A 13,729-nucleotide genomic window follows, 5' to 3' on the forward strand; every position below is an offset into this window, starting at 1 on the left:
GCCTCTAGTAGCTATAGAAGTAAATGCATAAAAAATACCATGTCTATGTGCTCATTTTATAAAACTGAATTTTTGCTATATAATATCGTTTAATTTACAATATTTTTTTTAAATTATATTGGTAGTATTGGCGGTAGAAGTGGGAGCGAGAGGTATAACGGCTAAATCTCTCTACAACCTACTAAAAGACTTGGGCCTGTCCAGAACTCACATCAATTCGTTCTTGGAACGTACTTCGAAGGCAGCTCTAGTAGGTTCTTTTCAAATATGGTTAGGTAGGGAGAGGAACTTGGACAGTGGAGGTGTGCGAGTAACGCGTGTTAGTTAGGGGCCCCTTAAACCTACACCTGGGTCGCGAGTTCCAGGCACTGTTGCAGCTCCTCTCCCTGCAACGCGATGGACCCGGCACCCGCACGGTGAATCCATGGAATGCTAAGAGGTTTCGTCTCTTAAATACGGATGCATATTCCGAGTTACCATCGTTACTTTACGTAACAAGCATTTTTTTTCTTTCATAAAAATCGTCACATAATAATACATACATTAATGTGGGTTATCGAATGAAAAACGGGAAACGTGACGTGTGTAGTGTAACTCAGACTTGGAGTATGCATATTATCTGGAAGCATTTACCGCGTTTTTTTTTTCGTCCTTAAACGAAATTTCACATTGACATTATAAAAATAATGTTATTCTATTAAATAATTAGTGCTAGCTGTTTAACAAACTTTGAACCTTACAAATAACGCTTATTTTACAAGAGTTTATTTAATTTGTCCTTATTAATTCATATTAAAATATGTATGTTTTATATACACACAAATCTAACTATTAAGTAACATGATCTTAAGTATCTTGGCTACTTACTGCTATGTTTCAATACTTGCATTATAAAAAGTATGTGCCTACAATATTCATATATAACAAAAAGTATGTACCTACAATTACCTACAATATTCATATATAATGATAAAACCACACACTATTACCGAATACAACCCAATGTATATATTATTAATTATTTTCAACAATATCGCATTGAAGAATATTTTCTCAACAAAACATAGAGGTTATAAGAGCAACTCATAAAGCAAAATAGCTGTCAAAATTAACTTATCATGAAGAAATTTTCTAATATATTTTGTCATATTATATTAATATAATCTGTCAGTGTAATACGACTCATCGTTTAAATCGTGCTCATAAAGTGGTTCACTGAATACAACGACTTCTGTTTAAAATGCTAAACAAACTGACGAACCAGCCGTGACTCGTGCTGTTGTGTAGCTATATCCTGTGTATGCCATTGTTGAGAACGAAAATACGATCAGAACGACATAATAAAATAACATAAACAGTGGCTAGAAGCATTTTTTTTAGATTAAAAGATAGAAAACATATTAGGTAATGAATTTATTTATTGAGAACAAATTATTTAGCTTAAGTTAACATCGTCACGAAACGAAGCGTTTCCCGTTTGACATTCAATGAGCTAAGTCATTAATATACGAGAAAATTAATGTGTGAAGAACTGTTCACGCTGCGTTTGTAGTGATTTGAGACTTGTGATAAGCACACTTTAACATGGTCGTCACTCATCACTAGTGAGCTAAGTTCTGTTTACTTGCAAAACAATTTTAATTCATGGACTGATTTAATTTTTAATTATGGATAGATAAAAATAATGGCTTGTTTCCACTGTTATGTGATGTTAAAAATTATCTTACAATTAGTAAATTGATGCAGTTATGAAAAGTATGCAATACTGAGTGTACATGGAGTTTTCCTATTAACGAAATTAAGTTTTAAGAGATTAAAATACAAGGCTTTCAATGAGAAAATATATATGAAAAATTATTCCGGCTATATATCTCATATATTTAATGGCTGACACGTATAAACAGCAACGTGATATTAAAGGTTTAAGGTAATTTACATTTAGTTACTTAAAAACGTACCTTCATACTATTGACTAACACTTTGTTCGTTTCCACTTATAGTAAGTTTAGTAAAGGGTTCCTTAAAATGTATTTCTATAGTGAAATCTAATTCGTGATACGATTGTCTATAAGAAATTCCTTCTCCTCGACTTCTTATTCTATATCTTAGTTACTTCCCACGGCCTTGCTATCATTTGTCATCATCATCATCAGCCTATCGGAGCCCACAGCTGAGCAAAGGCCTCTTCTCACATGGAGGTATGAGAATTAGACACCACGCTTGCTCAAGACGGGTTGGCAATTTCAATCTTATAATTAGAAATTATAAGACCAGGTTTCCTCACTATGTTTTCCTTCACCGTCCGTCAGTGGCGTCTAAATACTGTTAGAAAGTACATATGACTATGAAAAATCACATTGGTACTTGCCAGGTTTCGAGCCCGCGTCCTCGCGCATGAGAGGCGGCCCTTTAACCTCCAGGCCACCACGACTTGCTATCATTTGTATTATAATTAAATGAAAAAAATTTATGTTATTTAGATAAATTACTTCTTAACTTTAGTCACTATGTAATTCGTCTTAATTTCATTTCAAACGGGTTACCAAGAAATAGTTTTTTTCTTTATAAGTTCATATAAATACCTTTGAATAGTTCTTATTTTAAGGCTTAGTGTCGATACAATTCTTAAAACGTGTCATTTGTAAGATATGTCTTTTATTATGTTTTCGTAAAAAAACTAAATTACTTCAGTAATTCTCATTTAACTTCTAAACTATATTTTATTTTTATTCATAAAATGTCGTTAATTTTTAAAACTTCCTGTTAAAAACTATAAATATAACTTTAATAGTACCTCCTTTATTACGAAGCCCTTTTAAATGAACATAGTTGAAAAGAAGCATCACTTTTTTTTCTAGAAAATAACAATTTATAGTTATTATCAAAATTAATAGAAAACCAACCTTATTCCTCACTATTAAATATCATATTGGTATGGATTTATCTCATGGCTACCTGCTTGTAAGGTGAAATAACAGATAATCTTATTGATTGCAATACAGTCGCTTATCGCTTGTTCCGTGAGATACAACGAATTCCACAGATTTTACTGAGAATACCTTTGTGTTGAGAAATACTTGAGAGGTCTGAGAAATATTCGCGGTATCCAGATCCGTCAGGGCTTAAGTTAAATACAAAGGAATATTTCAAGGGTTAACGAACTTGGTTTATATTAAGGTTAAACAAGAAGTGAGCTGGATATAATGTGACAAAAAAATAACACTTCGCGGCTGGACTGAAATTTTCATTCAACCGCATTTACGTGATAAAACATTTTTCTTAACATACAAATGTATTTACATGATGACTATTGGATAAATCTTAATTAAAATTATATCTATGATAATTATTTTTTTTTACGATGTTTTTAAAACTGTGTAGAGGGATACACATGTGAAAAAATAACTAATAAAAATATACAATAAATCTATTTAATGTATGTTAATAAGCTAGAAAATAGTTATATTGAAATAGACACATATATGTATGTATATACTATGACATAATTGTGATAATATTGTTATGAATGTAAGAAAAAACAATAAAGATATACATGCTTTATATATAAATAAAGAAAATGTTATAATTTATGTTTCAATATTGTTTTCCAATAACTAAATGTGTTTTATACAAATAATTTTCCTTATAATGATAACTATATATAAAACTCTAACGTCATTTTGCTATACTAAACTTTGTGTGGCATAAGTTACGGTTGAAATTCTTATAACTTTCAAAATATCAGTCTACTTGTTTGTTACGGCTAACCTGAAAATAAAAAAGTGTATACATGCCGAACGCTTTGTTGGAGTTACGATAGCCGTAAACGTATAACGAGTGTCATTGCCAAACTTCACACGGACAGTTTAACGTTTTTACATTCAGATCCCAACGTTGATACTATCGTAGATTTATGAATGAAAATATTATGTGTATAGTACGCTTATCACAAGTTTTTCAAGGTCACCTAAACACCTTCTGTCTCGTTATTGATCATTAAATAATTTACGTTAATACTATAATTTTGCAACTCTCTCGTGTAGTATAAAGTTGAAAACTTCTTGTAAGTGACTGTTTTGTATATTATTATTTTTATATTGTTCTGCCTATAATAAACTTCTAGGTAAACCATAAGTGAAGAATAAAATTCTTTTGACATAAATTACTTCACTCATTCATGTTCTACGTTCGTGTACCACGAAGCATCATCGTGATGGTTTGAACGGATCACGAACTTTTTTTCACGATTAAACCTCATAAACCTGTTCTATCACCTTGAGATAAATATATACTTTTTATAACGAATAAAAAAATACTAGCTTCACATCGCTTCGCATCGAATTTGATCTATAATAATGTCTTAAAGTCAAATCTATAAAGGATCCTTGATTTGCTTTTATGTTTATTTAATTCCATAATCAATTTACATATTCGTGTTAATGAGATTTAGTGAGATAACCTTATCAATGACCGTGTCACATTGAGTTAGTGACACTAAGATTATTCTTGTCAATACAAAATAATAAAAATACCTTCAGATGAAAGCAACCTTAATGTAGCAAAGTTCAGTAAATTAAGTAAAGATATATATATTTTATAAAACATTCCTTGGTACACTTTAGATAAGAGAAAATATATTATAATAAAACAAATATTTGTAAAAATGTGGATGTTTAAGCAACGTAGCTGACCTTGTTGAGCTGCTGGTCTATGTCTGCTTATGTGCATATATTAACACTCGTGAAAAATAATATAATTATAATATATATATATATATATATATATGAATAACTTGGTTTTAAAAGCGAATATAAAATCTAAGTTAGGTATTTGTTATATAAGTACTTATTTTACTTAGTCTCAGGTCAACTTTCTCTCTCGCTGGCTATTTTAGACAACACTAGCGATTAATTCTGCTATTGGCACGATAACGTACAAACACACAGGCGTAAAACATATATATCTTTATTTAAACAAATATTGGAAATTGTCTTATCAAAACAAGTTTTAGACTCTAACAATGTAATTGATAACTACAGCCGACCGTTAAAATACTCTTTAATTAACCGTTATTTTTAACCGCGTCTTTAATTAACGTCAGACGATATTGAACCTTATGTAAACATTTTATCTATTCTCAAAGTAACATGTCTGACTATCACATGTGTATTTACTTAGTATGTGCTTTATTAATCATTTCTATATACTTACAGCTATATCTAAAGTAGATGTAGATGACATGTCTATTGTAAACACCCCTTCCCCTGTCGGGGTTGGAACTACCTTCGATCTCTTCGGCATTTTGAAACAACTGACAACCCTATATGTACGCACCATTTTTCACACACAGAACACAATATATCTATTAATTAGCACATCACATTAACTGGGTAGAGAATAAAATTGATCGCTCTATATGTAGAGTATACAACGCGTGCGCACGCGCAAACAAAACTCACCAGAATGACAGCCGAAGGTTTGGGTCATTACGTGCAAAACGTGGTTTTATGACTCACGCCAGGTAGAGCCTGCTTCATACAAACTTAAAGACACCAGGCTACATATTTAAGCCAACCAATCATATATGTATTATTGTATCGAATAGGTATTTCTTCAAGAAATTTATATATAATTTATGAGTTATAAAATATAGATATAAAATTTCATCGAAGCGAACAGGAATCGATTTACTACTTTTTTTTTATATTTACCTTTTTTTTCATGAGAACAAGATTTTTTCTATATTTACCTACATACTGCACTCAATAAAAGCCTATAAAATCTTTCTTTGAAGACCTTCAAATTGATAGACGAAGTTATACATAAGCAGGCTCACTGGTAGAATGTTTAACTATTCCAGACGCGATGGTTCATTTCGTTAAGGGTCTGTAACGCGACATTCGGGAGGTCGTAGATTCAAATCCTATTTACGTCGATCAATTTTTCATTCCGTATTTTGAGTCACGTATTTATATCAACATTGCTTTTATATTAGAACGTAACTATGGTATTTTGAATAAACAGCGTACTCGAAAAGGGAATTAAAAATGATATACAATGATAATGGTAAGGTACCTTATAAATGATCGATAATTATAAGGTTAAGTAATATTAATTTTAATAACGATAATTGCATAATTTAGATGAATTCATTAATAAAATTATTAACTATATGAGCTCATTTTTAACCAAATTTTAATTATATGATAATTACGTCTTATATACACAGAATATTTGGTTTAAATACTTTCAACTGAACTCTGTATGCTTGTTATTTAATTTGCTTGACAATTCTAGATGAAATACACTTCTAAAATAAAATGGATATTAAGACGAAGTCTATTCACTTGTGTAAGGTTATTTGAATATTTGTATACGATTTAATAAAACAAAATAACTTATAAACAATGCTTTAAATGATTTTTCTTAAAGATAAATACGAATTATATTCAAACACAGTGGCATAATATTATGTAATATGAAGACGGATTACGTAATAATTGATATATATATAATTTAAAAGATTTTTTTTATCATGTAAGATTAACGAACTTGATATTCTGGAGATCAAATCCTCAGATCCCGTTGATGAGAATATGTTGTACTGAAAACATTCGGAGTAAAGAGCGATCGGCAGATGCATTGCTGGCAAATAATTTGTAACGAACGTATTAACATTTATGAGTTTGCATGAAGGTTATTCTTATAGAATACCAAGTGCTTCATAAGTGACCTATGATTTTAATAATTCTATTAGATAATGATACAAAATGATCTCCTTCTCTCTTCTTCGTCGTTAGTAGTCGAATAAGACCGAAACGAGAATATCCCAAAGAAATAAATATTATAACCAAGTAGACATATGCACTTGTAAATCAGTCGTTGTACTTGTTGAATTGTGTATCCGAACTTAAATAATGAAATTTTTTTTTATGTTTATTTTAGACGATAGACATATATTTTTTTTCATTAATTGTGTCTAACATAACAGACGAACACCCTATATACAGTTTGTTTCACATATAACACTATGATGAAATATATATAAAATTTAACTAAACATCACATAATTTTTATTCTCAGCTTAATTTTTCCGGCACAGCGTTATCTCGTGGTGCAACACCACTAATTAATCTATCACCCCCATAAGTTGAACGAATGTATGCGGGTCATTTGATGATAGCGTTACACAGGGAAGTTTATTTAAAAACAAAGTCAAACGAATAACTACGATAATTCTATTAAAAAAATATATAAAAATTTCCGTTATTAGAACCAAAATTAATTTAATTAAATTATAACGAACAAAGGAATTCGATACAAATATAAAATGCTTATGTAGGTACTCTCATACACAGAGTTTTTCTAGAAAAATCTTCGCATAAGATACTATCAACGTTGGTATATCCATGACCGAAACTATCTATCTTTATTACTTTAAGTAGTAAGGCTACTGATAAAATATTACACTTAGTTCCAGTGTGTGAAGTTTACATATTAAAAAATATGAATAAATAAGTACAGGCTGATTATTGTGCAAGGTGAGTTGCGACACGGTGACTCAATAAATGCACGTTCCGAGGCATGTTCGCGTTGCAGGTTCAATGTGTTCACAACAATTCATTCAATGAACTTAAGCATTAAAATATCAGCTGATTGTCACAAGTAACACGAGTAACAGATATTATACAAATAAAACCTTAACTAGAACAAACTAAATACGGTCTCAGACTAACACACTTTTTATAAGTTAAATTCAAGTTACAAAGACACAAATCGTGTCGACAAAAACTTTCCCGCGTAAAAGTGAACAAAACAAATGTCATAGCCTTAACGTCACTTCGGGTGCGTTCCGGAATTTAAAGGTTCGGTTCAATTTAAATGTCTGTTCCCTAAATATACATTAATTAAACATTATGATCATTTATCAATTGTCTAACATTGGTATAGCTTAGACCACTGAAAAGTAAACCTCCTGTATATTATGCTTAGCACGAGTTTGAAAGATCACGCTATAAAAGAAGCGTTTTTATGTTTTCAATATTACATCTTTTCACCTTATATTACCAATGTAGGTTATTGAATAAAAAACGAGTAAGACTTCGTATGTAGTGATTTAAACTTGGGCTAGACACAACTCAAGTAATTTAGAAGGTATAGAATTGATACTATCATACCTATTTAAATGTATTGAAATATTAAAAGGTCTAGTAGTAATAAATATATTACGAATTATAATAACATGTTTGCACGCGTCTAAATTATGTTAGCAAGAATTGTTCTTAACTGCCTCATTAAGTCTATTCCTCCGACCGAATCGAAGCTAGAAATCTTTTGCAATTTACTTTCAAGGTTTCCAGCGATTTAAATAATTTATCAGATTTCTGTGAATCCGCGTGAGGTTATTTCAGTTTCCTGTTTTTTAATTTTTATATTATTTATTTTGGACGATTTCATATAAAAAAAGACCAATTGGTTATTGATATATTTGTACTCAGAAAATTTATTTAATAATTGCAATCTAATACAATAATGGATATCAAAAAAATTTATTAATATTTAATATTAGTATTTAAAAAAAAAACTGTCGGAAATATTTAGTATACGATAGTTCAAGTTTCAGGACTTGAGATTTCAGTATGCGAGAACAACCAACTGAGATAATGTATTGCATCTGGGAAAGTAGGAAAAGCATGAATTGAAAGAATTATATCATCAGTGCTGTATATTTGTTGTCTATAGCGCAAAAAAATGTCAGGAAACTACTTCGTAAACAAGATGAGGAATACGACGTGATATCTCTCTCAAACAAGGCATCAGGTCCAAAACCGGAGTAGCCTGACGGTTTCTTATTAAAAGGAAATCTCCTCGTTAAATACTAAAGACATTCTTTAAATTCTGCTTTAAAAACTATTGCTAATAAATTACTTTGATTCGTAGTAAGTATATGCTTTAAGAACATTAACTATTTATCGTGGCCTTCAAAACTTTTTAGTCTCCAAGTCGCATTAAGTTTTAGCGGATTAGAACAGTGTCAGTTCCTCCAATCTCTGGAAGAATTTGATCTTCATCTTCATGATGCCAAGGATCCAATCAGGTATCAAGAGAACTTGGCGTACATCGTGGTCTGTACGGTGGCCTTCCAACCTGAACGTCATCTAAAATAATAATAATATGTAATCATCGGTTTTTACGACACGTAATTAACGTCATAAAACCGACTTATCTCATCTAAAGCACTTAAATAACAATAAAAGTTATAATGTGATCGACAGAACGTAATATTTTTTAAGACACAATCATGACTGTCAGTATAAACTAAAAAGGGAAACGAACAAATCATCAAAATAATATATATAGGCTTGCAAATATACTTTAAATTAAAAGTATCTAATAGGAGAAATATAATGAACTAAAAAAAATGAATACTTACGGATACATAATCGTAAAAAACGTAGAAATTTTAAATATCTGTCACACAGTGTACAAAGACTACAATCATAAATTTCGTTACAAATTAAATAATACATTTTATCGTATCTCGTCACTAATAGGACACAGATTATTAAATATTTATAATAATACTCGAATGGCAAACAAAGATAAAACTACACGCACACACGTGACGTGTGGATTAGCCTCATTAATCATCACTCAGGGGATCACATCACATAGAGGGGATAAACTTATTACTAGTGCTAGGTGTTTCCAATCATGTTGAAGTTATAAGCAAATAATAAAATGTCCCCGAAATGCAGTGGTTTTAGCTGACAGCAGTATGTTTACCCCAGGTTGGTTATGACGCACTCTGTACCGGAAGTTAATAGTTTTAAGTTACTATACTCGTGTCTTTGCACATTAAAGTACTGACGTAGTGTAATGAGGAACAGACAACTTGTGTTAAGTATTTTGATAATTAATGAAATACCTACATAGAGTTTTCATGAATTTCGTTCGCCCCTTATAAATTTATCTCAAAACTCATTATCTATGTAATTGTTATAAAATAAATTTATAACAGAGTTCAAAGACAACAAAACAAAAAAAGGCAGTTCTCTTTATGAAACTAAGATTCTTATTAGTAAAGAACAAATCTAAACGAAATCTAATAAAAAAATATGCTAAATTACTTATCATTTTTGAGGTTATATAAAGGAATAGATATACAAAATATAAAGAATGATCTACACTGATTAAATACTGAACAATCGGTAACCAGAAAAGACAAATTTCTTAAATGCCAGGTTCACCTAAAAATGGTTTTTGTGAGATAATTTTGATTTAACACACGTACCGTCGGCACGCCCTTGATCTCCGGTGGCTCAACATGTTTGTCCTCGACCCTGAAGAATACGGTCGCCGTCGCTTGTGGTATTGGATAAGAAGCAGTCGGCTGACTGAAGACAGCCTGACAAACATCAAACAACACCTCAGGTCAAGGGTCAAATATTCTGGCTTGTAAAATTATGAAAATAACGGGATACTTATACAAATATTTAATTAAATTAATAATACAACTTAAAAAATCGCTTCAGATAGGATTCGAATCTACGACGTCTGTCATATAGCGTTCAGTCGCTTTGCTACCTGAGCTATAGTGCCCTAATGGTATAGCCTGTAGGTATATTAATTCAAATGAACAACACATGTCTGTAAATACAAGGATGAGAAGATTAAGGCAATGTAATAATGTTGCCTGCACACATCAGCAAAAAAAAACCAATGACGGGGACTTGTGCATGACGCCATAAAAATGTTTACCTCAAAATAATAGTACTGGGAACACTCATCCTTCGAAGAGCCCATGTAATGCAGCACGTACATGAATGTATCTGTGAGACGCCATTTCTTTTGTATGGTTTTATTAATGAGTTTCTCGCTTGTCACCGCTAGAGGGCAGCCTAGGGATGTTAAAATTACCTTCCCCGGCGGGGTCAGGTAATCGCGACTGGCTGTAACAAAAAAAATATATTTATTGAATTTCAAATTTGAATATTAAAATTAATAAATTATATTATTGAATTGACTTTTTAGAGTCGCGTGTTATTATTACAACTAAATTTGTTTATTTTGAGTTATAAAAATATAAACCATTTATTTTATGTTAAAAATAAGTAGTAACAATTTTATACCTAACCCTGTTAATGAGGAAGTGTGTGTGTTTATTTATTTCTATTTGTTGAAAGGATAACCTTTTTTTCACACAAACTGTATGTCGCGATCATTAAATTTATCGTTGCGGAACGAGTTCGCCGAAAATCACCGTACAATAAGTGTTCTGTGTTGTATATAAAAGTTAATTATAAAAAAAAATTCAAACATTAGTATCTGTTTATATAAAATGGTTCGTGCTATAATAAGACGCGTTTCACAGAGTCCTATTTAGAGACGGAGGAAATAATTGTCACTAGCTAGGTAACCTCGAAGTGTTAAAGAACTTTATATATATATATCTTTAAAAAACAATATTTAGACTATATATATATAATTATTTTCACATCAGCATCTATCTATTCTTTCATAAATTCTAATATAAAATCAAAGGTGAAAATGTCAAGTATCTATTACTTAGAATCATCCACACTCCATGAAACGTGATATAAGAACTACAAAACGCTACTGTTTCTGTCTAAAACGCGTACGTTGCTTGATACACATAATTTACAACGTCCAAGAACAATGTACCCACAGCTGATATTGTTTACTATTGAAGCACACTCAACTACACAGCACAAAGAAAATTGTTTCTGTCGACCCGTCATACTTATACTAAGCGGTTCTAAAGATATTTTTTTTTAATTAAAAGTATACCGTATATATATAATATACAAAATATAATATATATGTTATTCTATGGAAATACAGCGTAGTTATTTGTACAGATGTATAGTAATGTTATTTATTGTAAGTTGTAATAATGGACTACAATTTAAATATTATCAGTTAGTTCGACAAAAGTATGGCTTATGTGAGTATCCGTCATCTCCTGTATAGATTAGACAAGTTTTGATAAATTTTTTTTCATTATAACCTCAATTACGGTATGTAAAATGTGTTCAATATAAATGATGTGAAAGTTTTTGTTTATTTTTAGTACGTATAATATGTGTACCTAATGTTTGTTTTGCTATATCTGAATATGAATCACATACTGGCTAGTTGTTTAAGTGTTTGCCTTTCACCGAGCGATTCTTTCGCTCTGTTTAAAACAGACACGACCGTGTCTATGGCCTGCTCCTCGTAAGACTTTATTTGTGGAATATCCATTATAAATTACATGAAATACAATCGATTCAAATGTCAGACGTGACAGGAAAAGTTAGGTAGAAAAATCAAAAGTGACGTTTTAAGGAAATTTCAAACGACAAATTTTAATGTACATATAAGGTAGAATATGTAGGAATAAATAGTGATAAATTTTAATATTCTTATATCAATGTATAAGATAGATAAATACGTAGACTTGAATTGAATGCGGATAACGTGAAATTCGTCAGCGATGACTCACCGGGTCGGTAGAAAATTACCAAAGAGGTTCTGATGTGACGCATAGAGGTTTTATATCTTTCAGATAAATATTAAATCCCAGAATCTAATAATCCGATAACGAAAGAGACTTCTTGTTTTATTATAAGAAAAACTAAAATAAAAATATTCTAAGGTTGAATTTTATTAAGAAACAAATATTTATTCATACGTTTTGTGTTTTTTATGTAATGAAGATAAAATCTTATCTGAGAATGAGATCTCGAAACATGTAAGTACTTTATTTGTTTAAAATTATTTATAACGCGAAACGGTTGTAATATTTTTTTTTTTAGGTTATAATTAAAATTAAATTTTATTGTTAATGCTCATTAAAACAGAATAAACAACGTTCTTGGATGCGTTCATAGGGATTTGCATTTTTTAAAAATCATTTTAATTGATAAGTTCCAACGGCTTAATTACCTAATAATGTTACTATTCTACTAATATATATTACGAACTCGAAACTCAGTGGGGATGTATATATCAACTCCACAGGTAGGAATGTGTATCTCTCCTTCACGCAAAACTACTAAATTAATTTCAATAAAACTGTGCAGTAATGTAACCTAACAGTAAGTATAATTTATATTGAATTTCTGCATAAGATCATGTCAGAAGCTCCTTAAACTAAACAACTATTAAGTTGAAACTGAATTAATTGAACTATTAGAATGAAATGCTGTAAATGTCGAAGGCCGTTGGTTGTATTTAATTATATTAACACACTTGTTAATTATTTTAACACACTATATACATTTATCTCTGAAGTCCTATTCGTAACCTACGAGGAGGCATTCAAGGACAAAAAACTTGTATTTACATACACCAAAATCTCTGATCGCGGTTTGCACAACGCTCTCAGATGTCACAGTGAACTCTTCGTGTTGCTGTGTAGTAATATTTTGAATCGTCCATGTGTCGTATGACAGACTGACATACATACACGTCTAGAATTACGTTTACATTCGATCACGAGAGTGAATCATAACACAGAACTATAGACGCTAGTACCGATCTCGCGGCCAAGACAGCCTTTATACAAATCAAGGATTTTTTACCATAACTTTGCTCAAAGCATTCCAATATAAAAGTTACGTGTATACTAATACTTCAATAATCAATCAGTCGTTTTCGATTTCATACATAAATTATAAGAAAGTACATTAAAAATTAATTTAGTACTAATTATAAATTTGCT

At 30.7% G+C, this 13,729-nt stretch overlaps 2 protein-coding genes across 3 annotated transcripts in view; both read right to left on the bottom strand.

Moving 5' to 3' along the window:
• LOC116771716 (phospholipid phosphatase 2-like) overlaps positions 1–5,473 on the bottom strand; it is a 36,381-nt gene extending 30,908 nt beyond the window's left edge. Inside the window, exon 1 of the mRNA XM_032663644.2 lies at positions 5,212–5,473. Within this exon, the coding sequence (XP_032519535.1) occupies positions 5,212–5,337 (126 nt within the window). The 5' untranslated portion in view covers positions 5,338–5,473. The remainder of the gene's footprint in view (positions 1–5,211) is intronic.
• A 2,991-nt stretch (positions 5,474–8,464) lies between these two features.
• LOC116771718 (uncharacterized) lies at positions 8,465–12,317 on the bottom strand. Of its 2 annotated transcripts, XR_009753674.1 has the most exons (5): positions 12,153–12,317; positions 10,762–10,952; positions 10,295–10,408; positions 8,967–9,158; positions 8,465–8,674 (listed from the first exon to the last, which is right to left on the bottom strand). XR_009753674.1 is itself a non-coding variant. In XM_032663648.2 (4 exons), the coding sequence occupies exons 1-4, from the start codon at positions 12,265–12,267 to the stop codon at positions 9,024–9,026; spliced, it is 555 nt and encodes a 184-aa protein (XP_032519539.1). In that variant the 5' UTR covers positions 12,268–12,317; the 3' UTR covers positions 8,468–9,023. The 2 variants fall into 2 exon arrangements, 1 of the variants encoding a protein (XP_032519539.1); XM_032663648.2 differs by having other exon boundaries at positions 8,468–9,158.
• Positions 12,318–13,729: the final 1,412 nt, after the last annotated feature.

The sequence above is a fragment of the Danaus plexippus genome (genome assembly GCF_018135715.1).
Source record: "Danaus plexippus chromosome 16 unlocalized genomic scaffold, MEX_DaPlex mxdp_23, whole genome shotgun sequence".
Lineage (NCBI taxonomy): Eukaryota > Metazoa > Arthropoda > Insecta > Lepidoptera > Nymphalidae > Danaus > Danaus plexippus.

Bases quoted from the DNA above. Each gene is read 5' to 3' on its own strand.
- LOC116771718 (XM_032663648.2), bottom strand. From the start codon at position 12,267: ATGGATATTCCACAAATAAAGTCTTACGAGGAGCAGGCCATAGACACG. The intron at 10,953-12,152 runs GTATGTGATTCA...TTTTTGTTACAG, and splicing joins AACACTTAAACAACTAGCCA to CCAGTCGCGATTACCTGACC. The intron at 9,159-10,294 runs GTACGTGTGTTA...TTATTATTTTAG, and splicing joins AGATCAAGGGCGTGCCGACG to ATGACGTTCAGGTTGGAAGG.